At 40.1% G+C, this 22,624-nt stretch overlaps 1 protein-coding gene across 1 annotated transcript in view; it reads left to right on the forward strand.

The window, feature by feature from the left end:
• lamc3 (laminin, gamma 3) overlaps positions 1-22,624 on the forward strand; it is a 61,825-nt gene that overhangs the window by 8,842 nt on the left and 30,359 nt on the right. The window contains exons 2-9 of the mRNA XM_028972672.1: positions 2,736-3,040; positions 13,766-13,896; positions 15,704-15,870; positions 17,476-17,664; positions 17,918-18,035; positions 19,477-19,575; positions 19,693-19,829; positions 20,960-21,079. Of these exons, the coding sequence (XP_028828505.1) occupies positions 2,736-3,040; positions 13,766-13,896; positions 15,704-15,870; positions 17,476-17,664; positions 17,918-18,035; positions 19,477-19,575; positions 19,693-19,829; positions 20,960-21,079 (1,266 nt within the window). The remainder of the gene's footprint in view (positions 1-2,735; positions 3,041-13,765; positions 13,897-15,703; positions 15,871-17,475; positions 17,665-17,917; positions 18,036-19,476; positions 19,576-19,692; positions 19,830-20,959; positions 21,080-22,624) is intronic.

A 22,624-nucleotide genomic window follows, 5' to 3' on the forward strand; every position in this document is an offset into this window, starting at 1 on the left:
ACCTGTTTTCCATCAGTTCTGCCTAACCACTTTATGGTCATATTAGGGCTGCCATTTGTCTGGGACATCCCAAAATATGGGTGATTTTGATTTGTCCTGTCCAGGGCAGCTCCAGTCCCATTCCAATCAAAGCCTGTCGCTGCCACCAGCACTCCACCACGGCCCCTGGGGGCTCGTGACCACCCGAGGGTTCTCCAACCTGGTATAGAAGAAACGTCAGCAGGGAGCATAAAGGCGCAACAAGCCCAGCGGACGCAGCAAGCTCATTCGTCGATCTTGTTTCACATTTGCTGTTTAAGTCGTTCTTTGTTCTGACCAAGCCTTACACCGACAGCCTTGTGTCACTTCCTGTTTACACTTTAATGCTTTGCCGTGGTTCATTCTATAAGCTGGTGTGTGAAGTTTATCTGGCATTTGTTAGCAACTAATTGAGCTGTCTGGCTGACTGGTTCTCTGACCTTGGTCTGGAACTATTTAATTACTTGCTGGATTAAAGATTATTTCACAAACCCATGCAACATTTAATCACATGGACCAAATTACCCTCACATGCAAGTCCTATGTCTGTTTTCCTTCTTCCCTCTAAATATACCAGACTTTAAGAAGTACCAAACTTTTGTGAAATCTTGAGTTTTGCCAGTTATTCTCCAAGTCTCACTCTGTGTGTCTCAGCGTGTTTATTTTCCTGTTTTTCAGATTTCTTCTGTTTCGGGGTTTTGTTAAAATCGGCTCATACCTGCTTCCTCCATCCCATCTCCTTTCATGACAGACCAAAATCTGAGACTTTTTTTAGTGAGCTGCTGCTGTACATTATTACAACACTGACATCTAACACTCAAGATCAATCAGTCTTCCTCTCGCCATGGGAAAACCATCCCTCTATCCTTTCCTCTATCTGCCATTCCTTTTTTTTTCTGTGTCTGCCAGACTGTCTTTCCCCCCACTGTCTATAAATGATTGCAACACCAGGGCTGAGACAGCGGTCGTGTGATCTGTCATCTCCATCGCAGTGCTGAAAGAAGCTGCTTGGCCCAGCAAGTATTTTATTATTTTTTTTGCTACCATGGGTGGCCTTATGTTTTACTTAATCATCTCCCACACATGGAAGGGTGAGTGGGTCCGTTGGGGACAAACTGCATGATCAAGCATTTGAATGTGTGTGTGGCTCCTGGTAATTATCACATTTTGGCTTTAAAAAAAAGCCAATTAACAGGCCAACCAAAACTGCAGAAAATCTTATTAAGGAGCCAAGTTGCTGTACAAGCATGACTGTGTGGTCACAGGCATGTTCCTCCATTTAGATTTGCTCAGGAAATAATGTAATCATAAGGCAAATACCCAGTTATAAGTAATTAAGCATCACAACTCAAAAGGACAAAAGAGAGTGAAAACAATGAGAATGCAGAAAGAGGGGAGTAAAGCGTAGTCTACCTTTCTACACTAGCGTAGTTTAATTAAGTGAGTTGGGGTCAGTCTCTGCACTATGCAGCCTAAAAAGATCTATATTTGAACATATAAGCCGTACAAAATGGCATGTGCCCCTCAGTGGCTCAATTAAATGTAAAAAGCAATTGAATGCTCCATTCCAGCCAAATCCTCCAGCCTCTCAGAAAACAACTTCTCCTCTACAGCTGCAAAAAATATATATACATATGTTTTATGAAGTCTTGTGAAAGGGTCCTACTTTATTTTCTTTGCATATTTTTCTTCTGCAGCCCTTTACTCATACTGTAGTTACCATCCTTTCTCCTTCTCACGCTGGACTTCACCTTCTCCTCAATTTCTACTGAAATATCCAAGAAGCTATAACCAGTCTGCCATGTCAGATGTCGAGCTATTGATGCTGCTGGGAGTGAGGTGCTGGGAGTGTTATTTCATGAAAAACGAGGCAAAAAGAGCCAAATGCATTATTTACAGAGGAAACATGGCCAAGCAGATGACTCATGTTTGACATTGCAAGAAATTGAGAAAATGCAGATGTTTTGACAGCACTATCTTAAATCTTACATGAGTGTAATTTTTTTTTTCATTTGTGCAGCGGTCAGTATGATGAAGGCACATCAATAATTCACGTACCTTTTGCTTCTTGTTTTAAAACATTTACTTTTTGCCTTTACCTTTCAGGAATTGGCCTAGACGGGTTTAACTTTGAAATTGGATATTTGGATTAGAAATATTGCTTATTAGATACAAGCGGCCTTACTTCCTATACACAGAATCTGTTCTCAAACCAGCATGGGTGGTCATGCGTGGTTGTGGCTACTGCGCCTCCATTTCCCTGGATGCAAGCTGGCAGATGGTTGTGGGGAATTTAGAAGTTGTTTTTACAGTCCATTTGGCCAAATGGAGGTCACATGACAGCAGTTTGCTTAATTGTGTTGGCCTGTTGGCTTCTCGTGTAAATCTAGTGATACCATCCAAAATCTCACAGATTTTGTAGCAAAGTGAGAGCTTTCACTGTTTTATGAGTGGTGGTCATGAACTTGATATTGCTTCAGCAAGATTGCAAATAACAATAGCCTATCTTTATGATAGAAGAGGGTTGCTAGTTTTGCTAACCAGCATGCATAGATGGTAGACAAGCCCATTTGATTTATAATGAATATGAACATTTGAAGGCTTTTGTTACTGTGCATATTCTGTGTATATGTTTCTCTGTATATTTGACAATTTATATCAAAGGTAAATATAACAACTATAAAATAATTGATGGTTTTGATGTTTTTGTCTTTCAGGGAAGGCGTATGAGATCACATATGTCCATCTGAAGTTTTATACCAGTCGTCCAGAGAGCTTTGCTATTTACAAGCGCACCCAGGAGGATGGACCTTGGCTGCCATATCAGTACTACAGCGCTTCTTGTGGCAAGACCTATGGCAGGAACACCAGAAGCTACATCCGGCCGGGTGGTGACGAGAGGGAAGCCCTTTGTACAGACGAGTTCAGTGACATTTCACCCTTAACAGGTGGAAATGTAGCCTTCTCCACGCTCGAGGGGCGGCCAAGTGCCTACAACTTTGACCAGAGCCCTGTGCTACAGGTGTGTGTCTGTGTGTGGCTCTGTGAATGTGAAGCTCTCACTGATTTCCTTGGTAAGCACCAGTAGACAAAGTTTTAATTTTTTGGACTGTTGGCTGCAAGAACTGAACTTGTTATCATGCATAATATCAGTACAGGCCACAGAAATGCTCTGATACACTGTAATAGCTTTCAGTGTATCTCTCTGAGGAGATTCATTAACCTCCTGGAGATTGGCTAGCAATTAACATGAAACATGCAAGCCCATGCAAATCTTTACGGTCTTCCAATTTCCCTGATCTGGGGGTCAATCTTTCTGAAAATACTGCATAGCAGAATGTCCAGTCTGACCCGTGATACTGCAGTACATGTATAACCTTCCCATACATCACTGCGTTTGCATTGAACATGGAGGTTTTGGCAAACATCTTAATAATGCAGTAAGCTATGTGCCTGGGCCCTTTGCCCTTCAGAGAGCTTGAAGCATCTGTTCTCAGCTCTTGTGTTTATTTCCAGTAGATAGGGGGTCTAAATAGAACATTCTTTTGGCTCTTGACAACCTTCTTTGAAAGAGTGCCATCAGTACCCTACAGTCACGCAGTCACACCAGCTTCACCAAATGAGCATTGACAGCAGTCACCCTCAGCAGGAAAGCAAACTAGCACACACAGACGACACCCCCACACAAACACAAAGCCCTGTAAAGTAAGGAGCTCAAGCACTGATGGACCAAGCAGTGGTTGTGCCTAGAGTGTTCAGGGATGTGAAGTTTCACAAGTGCCTGGGGCAGATGACAGGAGAAATAATGGCAAAGACAAGTGACAACTACCTTTAAAAATGGAAGAGAATCATGTCAATAATTCACTCATTATTCAATTGTGTGATTTACAGTGACTTGTAAAGGGTTTTAAAACATTATAGCTTGTCTGCTCTTTGAACCACTCTAAAATGCTAACATTGGTAAGCCAGAAAAGTCTGGCTCATGTGGCATTTAATGGGTTGCTCTGTACTCTGCTGTACAGGAACAAATCTGTGTGTATTTGCAAATTGGTTAGATCCACAGATTTATTTTTTGCTAGACACTTGTGTAATTAGACAAGTTGTATTATTTGGTTATGATAATACAATAAATGGTTGCAACCATTTACAAAACACAGTAATTCACTGTGATGTGTTGCTAATTGACGAGTATTAAATTATTAACACTAATGTGTCAGCAATATAATAGCCCTTGTAATTAATTATGGGTAATTCACAGGATATTAAGTATAGACACATGCTATTTGTTTGTGTTAGTAGATGGGTGGAAAAGCTAGTCGTTGGTGGAGGGAGGTGGTCACTTAAAAAGTACTTTTTCCCCTTTGCAGAGCCTGTGTGTGGAGTAGGGCTCATCAGCGGGGGGGGCTTCTTTAATCAGAGTCAGGGCTTTTATCTCTGACAAGCCTCTCTACAAACAGTCTTCCTCTGCTTGGAGCACAAGAGCTGAGCCTGCCCCACTAGAGACAGGAAGAAAGAATCTTTTTCACTAAGAAAGCAAATTTTGTATTCTCCCGTCTCACTATCAAACAACAGGATCTGCCAGGACATTGGGGATGAGATGCTTTAAAAAACAAAAATACAAACAGACAAGGCTAATCTGCCTTTCCTCCTTGTTTTCTCTTTATCTATCTTTTCAGTTGTTGAGATAAAGTTTATATCATGCTCTGGAGGGGGGATTATGACTTTTGCAGGATAAACCTTTTTTTCAAATATGTCTGAAAAACTGAAACTGACTAGATGACATTACCACATAGAATATCAATAAATGGGAAAAGTATATAAATGTCTTGAGAAGCATATGCAGGACTGGAAGAGCATTTGAGAACATGGCCTAGGTATACATTTGCGATGCACAGCACACAAGCTCTATTTTTAATGAATATAACCATAATACAGTTTGTTTTATTTGACCATCAGTCACTAGAGCTCAGATCTATTGGACTCCACTAGTGTGAAATGGCACATACATATATTTTTTTGGATCAATGGTGTCCACCTCTTCATAAACGTTACGGTGTCTAGTTTAAATGAAAGATGAGGAGCACTGAAGCTAGTCCTTGTTTTTTGGTTTCTTTTGTCACACATTTTCTTTTCCTTTGGGCACCCATCTTTAAGTCATATTGCTTGTGTTGTCATAGCGCTTCCAACTGTTTTGCTGTAATTGCATGAATGTCAGGATTTGCATACAGAAGATCAATCCTAACATGCCACAGGATAGTTCATGGCATTCACAGGCATTTTAATATCCTGAGTCTGTTGTCAGTTTTTTTATTTGCTCTTTAACAGTTTATAACCTTTTTTACATTCACGCCAAATCTTGTTGCTTTAATGGCCCTGGAGTAATTACAAGGCGGCCAATCACACTAATAGGCCTCGGGCCTGGAGATCCCACTGAGGTCTAAATGACATTGACACACTGATTATAAAGTATGTGAAGATCGCGAGGAGACCAAGATTACACAAATAAGATAGCCAATGTTTCTGGTGACCGGAGCTAAACACTCCCATTCTCCAAAGCTTTTCTTTTCATCCTCTTCTCTGTATAACAAAAACGAGGAATCGCATAATTGACTATCATCTGTGGAGTCATTTCCTTAGCCAAAATGAGTCCTCTCCAGATCCTTTCTACAGAATCTGATGAAAATGAATAGAAAGTAATTTTTCGCCGTTTATGGGTCCTTTGTTCCATCAATGAAGCGTGCTCTTGCCCTACATTTTCTTGGCGATAAAATGACCTTTTCTGACATTGCAGTGCTGCGAAGCAGAGCGTGTCATGTGGTGCCCTGGATCATCTGTGCTCGGGCTTTCACCTTCAAGTCTGTTGCAATACCCACAGCCCAGCCCTGGAATGGAGGTTTTTGTATCAAGTGAAAGTCAATTAATCTAACCAGTAGCTATGAGAAGTTTAAAATGTTGATTACAAACCCGAGACATAGGAAATATTCCAAAATTATTCTCTGTTTTATCAGTTTCTGTAGTAATTATTTATCTCAAATTAATGTGTCCTGTTCAGAAACTGAAGATGAGCTGGGTCACAAAACTAATTCAGACACCTCAAAGTTTTTTGTTTTTAGGGTACAGGGGGGAATGACTGTGAAGTGATGCACTAGAAAACTTTTGTGGAGAAAAGTCTGGGCAGCAGGAGCTTCAGGAACAGGCAGCAGCGAATGCACAGGACGATGAGATTGCTCAGGTTGCTGAGGTCAGACAGCTGAAGCTTGTTTATGTTGGCCACGCCTCCTGGCCCAGCCGTTTAAGATGTTGTTTCTGTTAACTATCCCAACTTTCTGCTATATTCTTTGTCATTGACAGACTCAGAAAGCCTTTTTTCCCCCACAATTCATTGTAAGTAGTGAAGTGCTGCACCTGCAAATGTTATTCTCTCGCTCTTTCAACTTAGCCCCTGCGCTGCAAATGTCAACAGAGCATAAAATGAAGAGTGCTCATCTTTCTGCTGCTGCCATAAGTCAGCGTGGAAAACATGCATATTTCATCAGCCTTAAACCAGGAAGCGCTCCCCGCTCGTTTTTATTAGCATTTTAATCCCGGCTCAGGCAGCGGAAGTGTTTCTCCCACTGCGCTTGCAGTACAGTCACTCATGCCGACACGATTATCTCCACTGTAAGGCTGGTGAAAAAATGAATGGTAAAAGAATGGGGTAAACGAGAGGAGATGTTTGAACTCTAAATCGGTTGACAAAGATGAGAGGCTCCCCTGGGCTCCAAGCCTCTGGAGAGAGCAATCCCTCTAAAGAGCTTCAGTACAACCTACTGTACAACTCAGGCCTGCCCCTTCCTTCAGCCATGATAATTCTACCCAGTCACAGACTTCTTATTGAATTACTTTTTAAATGTGACATTTGGCCAGAGAAAAATATCATTTTAATGTAGTTTATAAAAGATGTGTTTGAACTAAAAAGTGTGTGCTATATTTCTTTAAGATTTTATCATATTCTGCACAGTATTTTAATTAAATACAGGCAATAAAAGTAGTGTGCTCCTCTATAGTACTCCAATGTACTTCCAATGTTCTGTACGTTTTACCTTCCACACTCATTTGTGGACCATTGCATAGGCATCAGCAAATGGCCTTCTCATGTTACTGTAGAACTCCCAGGTTTTTCTGACCCCCTCAGTCCTACCAGAGGTAGGTCAAATGGCCCCTCGATTTGAAACTAAGAACTCAATCACCGACAATTGGCTCCCATTCATTTGTAAATGGGTGGCTCATTGGAATGTGTCACTCCCCATCACCCATTACCTGTGAGGCCTGTTACAGTTGCATTTTTTTTACTCAGAATAGTTCAATTCCAAGTTTTTAACACTTTGCAGAGTTGAAACTGCTGCGATTTCTGGTGCAGTTCTCTTGTACCTGGCACTGAGTTGTCCACACAAGTCCTGGCACAGCAGCAGCCTTCCTCTCTGTCTCCACTGCCTTTTGCTGCATAAATCGGCAATGGAGTTCCTTGGCTAGAAGATTCAGAAAGAATCTTCTTTTGCCTTCCCACCCTGTACATGCCTTGTACAGAACGTAGGAATTGGCCACCACCAGGTCCAGCATGTTGTAAAATACAGCTACTGACAAACACCTCTGGACTCTCACTGGAAAATAAAAACTCTAAATCTAAAGTACTTCATGCATGGCTGTGGTATGGTCACGGGTACGAACAAGCCGCAAAGTTGCCAAGAGATTACAATGCTGCCGAAGCTTTGGCTCTGCTGCAAAACATGGACTACTGTGACTCGGATGGCGGGGAGGTATCCATTGACTTGCAAGAGCGTTCGGACTCTGACATGTCTTCAGGTGATGAGATGTGTTCCGAGTTAGAGAGTGGATTAATCACATTCACATGTGATTAAGGATATTAGGTAAAAACAACTGGGCCAAACGGCCCTTCTCTGGTAGAGCTAGGGGGATAGGGCCAAATGGTCCCTCTCTGAGAGTTCTAGTGTTAAAGGATGGCATGTTGGAACAGTGGACCAGTGAATAAACAAATAAATACTACAGAACAAAAAACAATGTATGGGTTTTTAATAGAAAAATATGCCGCCCTTTTGTGTCTAGTCCCTTTACATCCACCATGTCCTGTGTCATTTTAAGTGCCTAAATCACATTGGGTGATTGCCATGGAGATGTGTATTTTGAGTGAATGAGAACTTCTGTGGGATTGAGTGTCTCATCACCACCTCAATATATGACACCTGTTCATTTCTGTTTTTTGGTCTCTAGGCCTGCCTAGGTTTGAATCATTGTAGTTTGGTCTGGTTTTGTCATAAACGGTTTGGCTCTGTTTGTTTTGTTTCTGGCACAGACGCCGGTTGTCATTACAACATGCTCGCTTTTCTGCGTTCCCTAATTTACAATACAAATTTGAGCAGAATAACAAACATTCGCCTTGTGAGATGGTGCTGAGACACTTTCCAGTGGAGTAATGGATTACTTAAAAGAAAGCGTGGTTCTGGAGTTTATAAAGCATTTTTTTGCCCAATCCGAGTGAAAGATGACAGCCGCTCTATGAATTCAAATTTAATTTGTTCAGTCATCCATTAAAATGGCACTCTCTCCGCAGCACTCTCCATCACCCCATCTCCCCCCTACCATTGCCCTCTGTTGTTCCCTCTCTTTGGGTGAAGCAGGAAGGCTGAGTGCTAAATTGGAAGTGTGGCCATGAATGAGAATGAGAGGGAGGCCATGCAGAACTTAAGCAATCAAATTAAAAACTTATTACGTTTGAAATGAGCGACAAGCCTCTCCCTTCACCTTTTCTGGCTGGAAGCCTTGCAAGTATGGAGAAGAAAGAAGGGAAGAAGGGCGGGTAGGAAACGGCAAGGGATGTACACATACTGAGAGATCTGGATAGCGATGAGGGAAGCTGTCCCTTTAGGGAAGGGCAAGAGAGGAATAAGAGCATGAGACAGAGAGAAAGAAGAAGGTCTGCAGGTATCAGCTGGATAGGCTCTGACTGGAGGAATGAATTGAAAGAAGAAAGATGGGTATGAAAGGATTGGGCCTGTCATTAGCAATCAACTCTCACTGTGGAAGATGCTGCTGGCATGGTGTGTGCACGTGTGTGTTTTACTACTGGGAGTGGTATTAGGAATGTGAATGAGTGCACATGTGCATGCACCTGTATCTGTATTTTTCATACCCAGGATCAAAGGCATTGTTTACAATTTCTACCCATTTATGCTAACCCTTCTAATAAACTTGCAAACTCTATAAAATCGTCAAACAATTAAAAAACTGTCGGATTTGAGCATTCTTGCACTTACAGTATGTGTGCAATGCATTTTGTGTGTACATATTGGCATTTGTGTGTGAGTGTATGTCTCTAATGCACTGATCTCTCACAGTAAGCAGATTTAAAGCACCATTCACCAAATTAGCGAAAAACAAGCCATAATTAGGCCTTTTGCTGCTGTTTGCACAAAAAAGCAGCCAATAAGGTGACTAATAATTAACCTCTTAAAAATTGTTCCTATACTGCTAACCGCATGATATTTCAAAGAGCAATTCTGCTTCAGCAATGAACTACAGTTAACCTGCCATGAATAATACTGCTTGGCTCAGACAATAGTGTCCTTTTCATGTGCAAATAGAATGCAGTGTGTGAACATGTGATCTCTGGGATGAGATTGTTAATTACGAATGATTCTTATTACTGTAATTGATTAAATTCAGGCTGTATATACGAAGCACTGAGCTGCAATCGCTGCATGCATGAGCTGGTCCTGTAATTCCTTCAGTAAAAGAATATAAAATGAGCTTGCTTTAATATGATGCACTTGCCTTAATATGATTGTTCTTAAACTCAAAAATGTAATTAAATAAAAAGTCTATTTTGTGTGTATGTGTGTGTGTGTGTGTGCAGTCTGGGTTGTGTTTTTTGAAGAACCAGATGTCTGACTGCTGTTGTTCTGCTTGAAGATAAAACAATTGATTTCAATCCATAAAGCTCCCTGGACGGGATGTTCTAAATTTACACCACAGGGCCCCTATATACAGAACACATCCGTACCTCCCGCGCAAATGAACATATATACAAACAGAAAAGACACACGGCATCAAGTTCAAAATGCAAAACTCACATAAAGGCAATGGAGGTCTTTTTGGTCTTACTGCAAATAAAGATAAGAGGAAACGGGCAAGTCAGAAATAGATGTGAAGATTAGCTGTGTTGGAGACAGCGTCCTGGTTCGGTTATCCACTACCGACGTCCGCCTCTCTCTGGAAAATTCCCTAGGGTGGCCACAGCAGTTGCAGCACTAACTGCTGTTTTTTTTTCATATGTGCTGCCTCCTGAGAAATAAACTGTTGTACCATGCCAATGTCGCCAGCAGCCAACATATAGAGAAATAAAAGTAGGAAAAAGAAAGGGAGCAGGTCAGAAAATGAAAAGAAAAGGAAAAGCCTGTGTGTGCAGGCAGAAACCAAGGTCTGGTTTTCATTTATTTTGTTGAATTGAACATGCTCAGCACTTAAAACATGAGACAGTTACTTCTTTTCTCACAATTGTAAACCATGAAACATTTTTTTCCTGTTTCCTGTCTTTATTTTTTTCTCATATCCCTATTTTCTTATTTTCACTAACAATTCAAAACTGGACAGACTGGATTAGGATGAATCCAAATTTTTACATTTACAGCATTTATCAGATTTATCCCCTTGTTAGAGTCGTTTATGGGAAAACCTAATGACCAGAGCCCTGGCTTTGACAAAGTAATTATATTTTGATGTGGCACAATTTCAGCATCTTCAATGAATTGAAGGGAATTGGGGAAATGCAATGTTATACTTTGCATATGTCAGTTATGAGCAGGCACTACACTGGTTGACACAACTCTACAGCTCTAGTGCTCTACAGGAGCTGGCTGTTGGTTTACAGCCAGTATTTGAAGGAGGGAAGAGGGAAATGCAGAACAGGTGTGGGGAAAAAAGGAGCATAACTCCAGTGTAAACAGGACAGCCACGGCAAGGATCCCAAGGGAGCATAGGGTGATATCAGAGGAGAACCCTGAGGGGAATGTCAAGAAGCACAGAGCTGTGGGTTTGGTCCTGCTGACTCTCGTGTCTTCAGATCTACTTAGTCAAGACAGATCTGGGAAGTTTTCAGCCATGCCTGAGAACTATCCATCCTCCTTGCCCTGCCTTCTGGCTTGTGTGGTACAGCTTATGTTGTTTTGCTTCAGGTAATTTGACAGAATCATTTACCCCGGCACTAAGGAAAAGCTTGTTTTGTTAGCATAGAGGTTACTGGATTTTACCTCCTTCAACCAACACAACTCACATCAGCAGTCCCATTGTAGTATAATTGCTGCCATTCAGAATTGAAAACTATTTTTAAAAAATGGTGCATCGTGCAATCTCTTTTACAGCTCTTCACCTGCAACCAGTGCATTAACAGAAAAAAAATTATCAATTCATCAATGTCAGAGACACAAGTTGGTGACGCCTATTTGTTTCTCTGTGCATGCATTTGCATACACAATGCAATCTCTGCCTCTGATTGGTTTACACTGACAAATGCGTTTCTTAACTGAACCAAATTTTGTAGTCACTTCATAAAAAAGGCGTAATCAAAAATCTTTGCTTCATACATTTTATTTGAGCAAGATCAGAAAATCACACATGCTGAGTATGATCTATCTACTGTTTTCATCTTGACAATGTAATATGTATTTGACATTAATTGGCCTGAACTGAGCTGTTTTCTGTGTTGCAGGAAATGTTTCTCTGACCCTCTCACATTGGGTATTTAGTGGCTAGATGTCAAGTCTTAAAAAAACAAACAAAAAAAATTAAATGAATTTAATTACCAGAAATGACTGTGTGTACAGTTCTGAGTGCTAATCTTTGCAAGTGTAAACATGAAACTAAACAAGGGGCATAAATTAAGATTTGTCAAGCATGAGAACATTACAGTTGGAATAAGTAAAGCTAATTAGCAGTGTTAGCAGTTTTGCAGTGAATGAAGTTCTATGTGAAGATTCATCTTCACTTCTGTTTCTAGATAATTTTATTATTTAACATTAGTAAATGCATTAGCACAAAACATGTCATTAAACACACATTCATACATGCAAATAAGATACAGACATACAAACACAGAGAATATCCACAATCCTCTTATACACCTTATTGTGGCCATCAAAGACTTCATTAATCTAATTGTGTCTGCATTAGATCCCTCCTTCTCTTTGTACATGTTTGAATAGGAGGTGACCTGTGACTTTAAAGCCAGTCACAGCAAGCAAGAGGTGCACAGGTCATGTGCAGTGCTGACTGATTCCATATGGGTTTTCTTGACCAAACTCTCCACAGACACTTAACCCTTTAAAGTGCATGAAAGTTTAAAGTGACAAGGTTTTGTAAAGCAACATTCTGACCATTGTTCTTGGTTCAGATTCATACAATGCAATAATAAAACCAACTTTGTTTTGATTTGTTTTGCCATTTTGAAATACTGCAGCGCAGCACATGGTGCACACAATGAAATCTGTCCTCTGTATTAAATTGCAACTTTCCATCTATAAGTCCACTTACATACCCATTAGGTCACCACTGTTGTCACTATTGAACAAGAGTTAAGAGTTAAGAGTTCTTGCTCGAAGAACCATGGTCAATTATGAGTTTTATAATTTAAACTTTTCTATTTTCTCCCTGGTTTTAACTGGTTTACTAGATAAATTGATCAGTTAAAGTATATATTTTTTACACTGTATTCAACAAAGGGCAGAAAATTGTTTAATTGTTCTGGCAACATACATTAACCTTCTTATTGATTAGGTCAGATGTTACATCAGGGTTAGAATTGGAAACAGTTGGAATTAAACAGTTGTGATTGTTAAGGTCATGGTGAATTCAAGTTATCCACTGTGAATGAATTAGTAAAACTATGTATATTCTCGCTATGTGCATTGACAATTGACTGACTAACTGTGTGTATTTGGGAGATCAACAACTCATACTTTTTAACTTCTTATAAATGTGCTCTAAACAAATTATATGTATTAATATATGTATTATATGTGTAGCAGTGACTGCTGAGCATGAGAATGTAGCAGACAATGAAGAGAATCTCTTAGTATGAACTGACATTAGCATTGAAAACACACACACACACCCATATACACACATGTAAACTCACACAGTGACCTGCTACAAGTTTATTATTTGGACAATACTGTGCATTCAGTCAAAAGTGAATCCCGCTAACACTGGGGAACTGAATCTTGTGTGTGATTTTGATTGTGTGTGTGGTTGGGAGGGGTACAGGTGAATTGTACATCTGTCTGCTGAAACTGATCAGCACGCATCTTCAGCTCTTCAAAAAACATTCAGCCCTTTCTAGTCACCAGCACACCTCCAACCAGGGGCGAAGAGGAAGAAAAAAATATTTCATTCACTCCAGTTCTTTGAAAAATTGAGGTGTTTGTAGGGAAGGAGAATTTCCTGCAGTGCCACCACGTCTGACCCTCCTTTATCTGATCACTCCTGTTTACACCCTCATTCTGTTTTTCCTTTAGTTGTCCCTCATGTTTATTCCTTTATTCGACCTGCAGTTTAAACTCCAGTCTTCTCACGTTGAGGAGACATTTACAGATCTTTTTTTTAGATGTGTGTTTTTGTATGTCTATGTGCATGCAGGTTAGTTCAAAAGTATAAAATATATTTCCTGTATTGTTCTTTTCGATCTTTCTATGTGTAGGACTGGGTGACAGCCACGGATCTAATGATATCTCTAGACAGGCTGAATACATTTGGTGACGAGTTTTTCAAAGATGCCAAGGTGCTTCGCTCCTATTTCTATGCCATCTCTGATTTCTCAGTGGGAGGCAGGTGAGACAATTACCCCACCAGCACCACCACAAAAGACACTAAACAGGTCCTCTACAGACCAGCATGTCAGAGCTACTGCTGAATGTGTATTTGTAACATACTATGCATTGCACCAAAACCCTATGAAGAAACTAGAGATTTAACTTTCATGAAGACAAGCAGTTCTACACTCAAAAAAATTATTTGTTGGGTTAACTTTATTCAATTCTGACACCTCTTTCCACACATTTGATTTATGCTATTTGAAACTAAGGCAGGCAAATAGGACCCTTCTATTTGGTCTATTTAGTATCAAATAGCATAATTCAAATGTGTGGAAATAGGTGTCATAATTGAATTAAGTTAATTCAACAAATCATTTTTTGAGTGTATACGGGTCAATGACATTGCCCTTCGTCCTCAATATAGGATACATCAATCAAAACTTGACATTTCAGTTAAAACTGACATGCCTAACAATGGACAGTGTATACAGTCTCAGAATTATTTTCAGAATTATTTTAAACAAAAAGGGTTTTCCTGGAATTCTATTATTTGACACCACATTGCCATGTTTATTGATCATTAGTCTTGTTCTATAATTAATATTTTTCCTGTTCCTGCTTTGGTCACATTATTGGTAAAAATGAAATGAGTTTAAATGATACTCAATGAAAAGCAGTCTGTTTTTATGCAAGGTGCCCATGTATGCATTCCAGTATAAACGTTTTTAGATTTTACAGATATACATTTAGAGGGGGCTTAAAAATCAAATGATTGTAGCTGATCCTGATTCGATTATCATCCTGATTCGATTATCATATCATCAACTGGTTTCTGGTTAAAGGAACAGGCATATAGCAGACAGAGCACTAATGAACACAATACATTTACATTTACAGCATTTATCAGACGCCCTTATCCAGAGCGACTTACATTCAGTAGTTACAGGGACAGTCTCCCAGGAGCAACTTATGGTTAAGTGTCTTGCTCAGGGACACAATGGTAGTAAGTGGGATTCGAACCCCTTGTCTTCTGGTTCATAGGCGAGTGTGTTACCCACTAGGCCACTACCACCCATAAAAGCTTGTCTACATTTACAGCATTTATCAGACGCCCTTATCCAGAGCGACTTACAATCAGTAGTTACAGAGACAGTCTCCCTGGAGCAACTTAGGGTTAAGTGTCTTGCTCAGGGATTTGAACCTGGGTCTCCTGGTTCACAGGCGAGTGTATTACCCACTAGGCTACCACAATAGTTTCAATACCACAATAGTTTCAATACACATTCTCAGACACAAAAATATGCAGACACACCCACGCACACACATTTACTTCATTTCTCTTTTCCTGTTGACCCAAACAGTTAAGCAGGCTTGTGATTGCTAAGATTTTTTCCAAACCAAATATTCTATAATTGTCAGTTCCACATCTATTGTCAGAAATTAAATGAGGTTTTGACATCATTCCTAATGTTTTTTTTATTATTATTATTTCACAATTATGTAACCACAAAGTGTTTTAATCATCATTCCAGACATTGGAAACTGCCTGTCATGGAATAATGAGATGAGAAAGCATTGTCTACCTGAATATTTTTATGACATTCTATGACCAAAGACACTGGGACACTCTTCTTAGGCAGCTAAATGACTCTGAGATAGCCCTCTGAGAGCCTTACATCCATAATGTCCATAAGTATAAGAATATGATAGACAAGCTTTTTAAAAACTGGAGGTTTTAAAAGAAGGATGTAGTTTATAAATTTATCTTTTGTGTGTGTGTGTGTGTGTGTGTGTGCGTGTGTGTGTGTGTGTGTGTATTCCAGGTGTAAATGCAATGGCCACGCAAGTGAATGTGTGCTGAGCGATGAGGGAAAGCCTGTGTGTGTTTGTGAGCACAACACCGCTGGGGCAGATTGCCATCTGTGCGCCCCCTTCTACCAGAATCGGCCATGGGCACGTGCCACTGCTGACTCTGCCAACCAGTGTGTGAGTGAGTACTCAGCCACGCATTGTGTGTTTTGTGTGTGCGCAGTAGTATATTTATGCCTATGGCTCGAACTAGAAATTCTGTTCCCTCTAGTAAAAATATTACCATCGAATCCCTGTGGACTCCACGAATCATTATGACCTTTAACCACATTAGCGGTGGCCAGTCAGACATAGTACTTATTGCCGTTCGCATGTCTTTGAATGTTTCATTTGTTTTTGTAGTCCTCATCTTTAAACATGAATGACATTTTAAAGCCGCAACAGGAGATGTGATGAGTTTTGTGTATTTATGAATGAACGATGTGAGTGCCACGTTGTGAGAGATTCATAAAGGCATGTGCCTGTATGTGTCCCATCCATCTATTTGTCCATCCCTGTGTGTGGACCTTGCTCAAGGGGACCTCAGTGACCTCAGTGATTGGAACCATCAACCCTTCAGTTACGAGTCCACTTCCTTACCCACTAGGCCAACACTGCCACAGATCTTTTGAGTTTTTTCCTTTCACACTTCACATCAATTTAGCAGCTACACTTCCCTTTTTCTCCTTAATTTCTCACTGTCTTGTTCTCTCTCACACACAACACCTTTTTCTAATTTCCTTCACACTTCTGCAGCCCCTCCATCCGCATCTTTCAGTATTGTTACATCAATGCTATTATGATTGTTTTATTGTTCTGTAATTGTTCTGGAAATGGAGGGAATTGAGGAATCAGGTAACATGTTGGAAAGTGAACTCTTCTCTGCAAAAAGGGTCAGTGTTAGCCAAAAGTATTCTTCACTAGGGAGCAATAATCTAATGGTTACTGCAAACTCAATAGACAGTGTGAATTGTTATAAAATGGATAATTTGCCCACATTGTCCTTCTGGGCAGACCACTTGAAATTCCTGATTGGACATTACCACTTGGAAAATTTGTTCTTGTGGTTAGAGGCGTTATTATAATGATGCAAGGGGGATTTTTTTGGGGGGTTGGTTAATTAAGGTGGGCATTTGAAATAAGATTCAACATGTTGGGAACATTTTGTCAGATTGACCAGTTCACTAATTGTCATGTTGGCGCGCTGACGGGGGAAGGAAGCGCAGAGGCGAGACATTCTGGGAACAAGGATTTATTAACAATAACGAAACACGATGGCCTACAACAGGGGGAAAAATAGGGGACAACGAAAACCAGCCCGCAGGTGTGTGGCGATGGCTAGCACTCAAATCAACACTCCAGAACAGGTCCCAGGATGACTTTAATAGATATTCCGTGAACAATTCCTGAACAAGACATATTACAAAGACAACAAGGATGCTGATCCAGGTCAGCATGTTAACCTTTCTATATGTCTGAATGTGTGCTCCTTCCTGTCTATTCATTTTTTTTCCTTTCCTGTACCTTCTGAACTTTGTCTTTTATCTCCATCGTTTCCATGACCTCTCATTTTGGTCTCTTTGGTCCCACAATATTACTTAAAATGTCACTTTAACTTTCCGTTTTTACATGCATTTATACTTCGTAACTTGTAAACAAGATTGTTTTTATTTATTTCATTAAATGTCATATTGTATATATTGTAATATTGCATTGTTAAGTGTATGCTGTGTGTGTGTGTTATCAGTGTGTAACTGCAGTGACCATGCAGACACCTGCGTGTTTGATCCGGAACAGTACCGCAGGAGCGGCAGCGGGGGACGCTGTGTAGGTTGCAGGGATAATACAGATGGCGCTCACTGTGAACACTGCAGAAGCAACTTTTTCAGACGTCACCTTGACCACGTCTGCTCGAACTGCAGCTGCAATGCTATGGGTGAGCATCTCACATACACACAAACACGTAAAGCACACTCAAACTTGAGCAGATATGTGTATGAGCAATCATGCATATTAATGTGTGACACACCAATGTATTAACTCATTCACACATTCATAAAACGCAATCGTACACTCTCATTCATCAAGTCTATACAACCTGTCGTTGAGTCACATGACATATGGATGTATGCATATACCAAAAACACAATAAACAAACATTGCTTGTTTGCTCCCCTCTATCTTGCCAGGCTCAGTGAGTCTGCAGTGTGATGAACAGGGTGTGTGTGTATGCAGGGATAATGTGATGGGCCAGAAATGTGATGCATGTAAGCCTGGACACCACTCCCTCAGCCCAGGAGGATGCAGGTATGGGGATGATGGATGAATGGATGGATGGAAGCTCATCATATTCATACAAACACTTAAATGTGTGAATATTGTATAATGGGTTTTGAGAATATATTGATATACTGTATTGGCCTAACTAATTAATATTAATTAATGGCACCATATGCAATGTAATATAATATATAACTGTTTTTCTTAAAAAAATACTTTTAGTGTTTAGGCACACAATACAAATATGGTGCCATCTTCCAGAATTGTATTGTGTGCCTAAACAAGTCTTTTTTATTATTTATTTATTTTAATTTTTTTAAAGAAAAACAAAAATATATATATTTTAGACAATTATATATTATATAAAATTCAGAACAATACCCCACATTCATGTGTATATTGTTCAGGTATAACACGATGTGGAAAATGTTAGGATTTGTCCATACATTCATTGATTTAGATGTATGTGCATGTACATTTCTCTAAATGATGCTCATTGCTGCCCTCCTGCCAGTTTATGTAAGTGTGTGTGTGCTGTGCAGCACGCAGTAAAGCAGCTCTGCAGTGCCAGCTGCATACTGATGTCTGACTGAACTGGCCTCCTGCAGTATGTCTACACTGCCGTACTACTAAGTACTGACAACTAACACACACTCCTTCTCTACACACTTCCATTTTAACTCCCATCCTGTAAAATCTCACCCCTTGCCAGCAATTCTGTACATGAGATTCACCCATCATGAAATACGGCCACTTTTTCAGATTCTCCCTGAAACACAGACACACATACAGAGAGAGAGAGAAAGGGGCGAAACTGTGGTGTGAATTGCCCAGCTCAGTGAAGCTGAACAGAAGACGAGAGGACCAGTGAAGTGGGAATGCTCATGATAATTGAATTAGTTTTAATGGGAGCATGCTTAAAACATTGATTCTGTTTAACTTTACTCCTGTGTAAATGTAGCCACTCAACATACACACGTCAGACTGTCTGAGGAATAAATGAATAGTCAGAAGCCCAAAGCTGAGACTGACAAGATACTGACCCACAGCGAGTCCCTTTGATCTTTCAGAGAGCGATTTCTCAAACATGTCACTCTTCATAGTGTGTACCGTATCTGTGCTCTGTGTGTGTAATAGACTGTGACTCATGTGTGTGTGTGCACATTATATATTCTATATAGTTTTACTAGGAGTTAATACAATACATATATATACATGTATGTATGTATGTATAATTAAAATAAACAAATAAATAAAAGAGCCCTAAGATTTATTTTTAATTGTAGCTGTTAACGTAAAATGAAAAGACAGTTATATATTTTGTTAAAATGCTTTTGGTGATTTGATATATTTGACATTCATATGTGTGTTCTAATTGTAAGATTTTTTTTTTGTTTGGCAGCGTGTGGAATTTTTTATGTGTACAGCTATGTTAGGTGATACATTTGACCAGTTTTATTCTCTGCAGTCTGTGTGAGTGTGATGGCAGAGGCAGTGTGGGTGTTTGCTCCTCTGGTGATGGACACTGTTACTGCAAAACCAATGTAGAGGGGCACAGCTGTAACAGGTACACACACACATGCACACACACACACACACACACACAAAATAATTACATATCACATTAATGTGAACCCACTATGATAATGTTAATGTGTGTGTGTGTGTGTGTGTGTGTGTGTAGATGCAAGCCTGGCTCATTTAACTTGCAGCAGGAGGACCCTGATGGCTGTCAGACATGCTTCTGCTTTGGCCACTCCCTCGCCTGCACATCCTCATATCAGTACAGACCAGTCAACATCACCTCCGACTTCCTGGAGGGTAATTACCCAATCGAATTTAATGTTGATACTGTGAAACATAATTAAGCAATCATCATCACCTCTGACCTTCAGTTAGTTCATTACCCAATTGGCTCCCAACTGTGGGCATTTAGATAAATAATTCAGTGAAAAGCTTCCCAAATCAGTCAATCACCATCTCTCTAACCTGAGGTTATAAAAACAGATGGAGTTTTGGTGAAATAAGACACAAAAGGCTCCACAACATACTCCCACCGGCCACACCAGACAAGTATATTGCATTTCTCAGCTACATCCTTACATACAGCTTTGTAATAAATGTAACACTATATGTCTTCAGTGTACGTTACATTTTATAATATGTCTGGTCAGTTTTCTGGAAAATAAGAGAACATTTGGTGTAAATCTGCTTTTTATATTGAAAAAAAATGAGTCTGCTTTGCATGCTCAAATTCAGATGTGGTTGACAGTAAATAGGGAATAATATTCATGTTGATATTTTATTCATGTTGATGCTGATATGCCAGTTGCCACCTGTAGCACATCAGCTGACATTCCATATTTAAATCGTTAGTCCAACACAGGATTTCCTTTCTCACACAATTTGATTGTGACTTATATTATCATATTTAATTTTTCATAAATTGTATGTGTGTGAAGGTAATGTAAACACTCACAAGGGGACAATTCTGCTTCATGCAAATGTGGATAACAGTAAATAATAAATAATATTTATGGTCATAGTTCATTAATGCTGCAATTAATTATTATTAATTATTGAAAAAGAAAACGAATGCATTTATACGCATTCCTAAATGTTTAATATGCATAACTTAAATGTACTGTAATGGCATATTATTTATGGTAAGGTATACATGTTCAGCCTTCTCTAATAATTTGCCCAAGCCTGCTTGGAAATACGTACCTTGCACATACATTATAGAGGCTTTAGTCTATGGTTAGTTGACTGCTGTGGGCTAGACAAATGTACATGACAACCACTGTACATGACAACCATAGTCCCTAACTGTACATAGAAAAGGTTGTCTTAAAGGGTAGCTTTCTTTAAGCTTACACATTCATTTGTCATTGTTACTGACCAGTATACAATAAATAAAACCACATCCATGGTCCTCTGGCTGTTTTCAGGTACGGACGGCTGGGTGGGTGAGTTCTCTGGGGGGTTAGAGGTTCCCCTGTTATGGAAGGAAGGAGAAGTGTACCTGCTGCCCTACAACGAACTCGACCAGGGCTTTTACAAGGCACCAGGTAAGAACCAATCAATAGCAACACTGGTCAGTATCAGGTCTTACAAATTACACAAGGTGCCAAAACTCCCAGCCATTCACAGACAGATTATAAATTTGTAGTCTGGAGCTCCCAGTCCGTTCAACAGTAAGATATTTTTAGTTTCAGGGTCACACATGTATTTTCACCATCTAATGTAAGAAATTTTTTGAAAGTTAAGGATTTCTCACTGTAAGAAAATGGAGAGTGACAATGGTGGTATTTTACCCAGCATGCTTCTGGAATGTTATTAATCCCTTGTAATTTTTCTTTGGGGTGGGTCAGGGCCTCTGTGCACATGCTTGTGAATACATGCGTGTTTGCATGTTTGATTGCACCTTGATTGATCTTTGTTCCATCTTTGCAAACTATACAGCGCTAAAACCACAGTGGCTTTATAAACCGAAGTAGAAACCTTAACAAAGGTTGATCATTACTTTAACACCAATTGTTGAAGGTAGGAAAAGTCACACATGATGTGCAATCTGAATATTCTTCTAATAGATGCTGGTGCTTTTGGGTGCAGCTTATCTGAATGTTCATCTGTTTGATTATGGGGCCAGTTTCCATGGAACTTGGAGGGCCCAGGAAAACTCAAGACGGATCTGTGAATATAGTTTTATGTTTGCGGTGTGCTGAGTCTATCAGAACTCTGTTGTCCATGACCTGACTTTCCTGTAGAGGGCAGTAAAGTGAGGAAATAGCTGGATTCAGAGATGATCACAATATCTCTTCTCAGGTACTGACACTCTGGTATCTGCACATGCACTTCATTTAGAAAGCACTTGATCAAGACATATATAGTTATTCTTTTGCAATACAGCATTAGTTGCGAGTCATGACTTATTTTTTGGTGTGTGCATGCATGATGTCACAAATATGACAAATCTAAAATTATTATAAAGCTAATCAGGACCTGTAATTTTTGGTAACCACCTAAAAAACCATGGGAAAAAAAAATTGTAAAAAAAACATTCAGTGCAAATTTGCCACAACTGAAGCATTCATTTTCAGTCCCAGGCAATGGTGCTGTGGCAGGGCCTGTCTGGTGCCGGCAGTCTGCAAAAGATTGCAGCCCACTAATCATCCACCAACAAGCGGAGGCGCCCGGCCCAATGAACCCAAGACTTCCTGCCTATTTGGCGAGGAAGCAGAGAGAAAAAAATCTCATTAGCAGCATGTCCATGCGTTTCAGCCTTCAGGCCTTGTGATCAGAGGAGAATTCGCATTATTTAAAAGCTGTCATCCACAAGGGCTCAGAACCATTGGACAGCTGATGTTTCACGTTCTTTAAGTGCACTACAATTCTGTCCCCGGCCCCACCTTCTCTTTCTCAGGAGAGGGCATTTGGTTTTTTATGAGCCTATGTATTTATTAGTTGGTTGTGGGGTGGGTGAAGGGGCAGTGGCTCATCCATCATGGTGTCTGCGTTGGCCTCGGCAGCCTGAGTAGTGGCCATATTGCTAGAGAGGGCATTGGTGGCTCATTGCAGCGCTTTCCTTATCGCCACGGCGCAGCGCTCGCTCG

Source organism: Denticeps clupeoides, chromosome 3, assembly GCF_900700375.1.
Source record: "Denticeps clupeoides chromosome 3, fDenClu1.1, whole genome shotgun sequence".
NCBI lineage: Eukaryota > Metazoa > Chordata > Actinopteri > Clupeiformes > Denticipitidae > Denticeps > Denticeps clupeoides.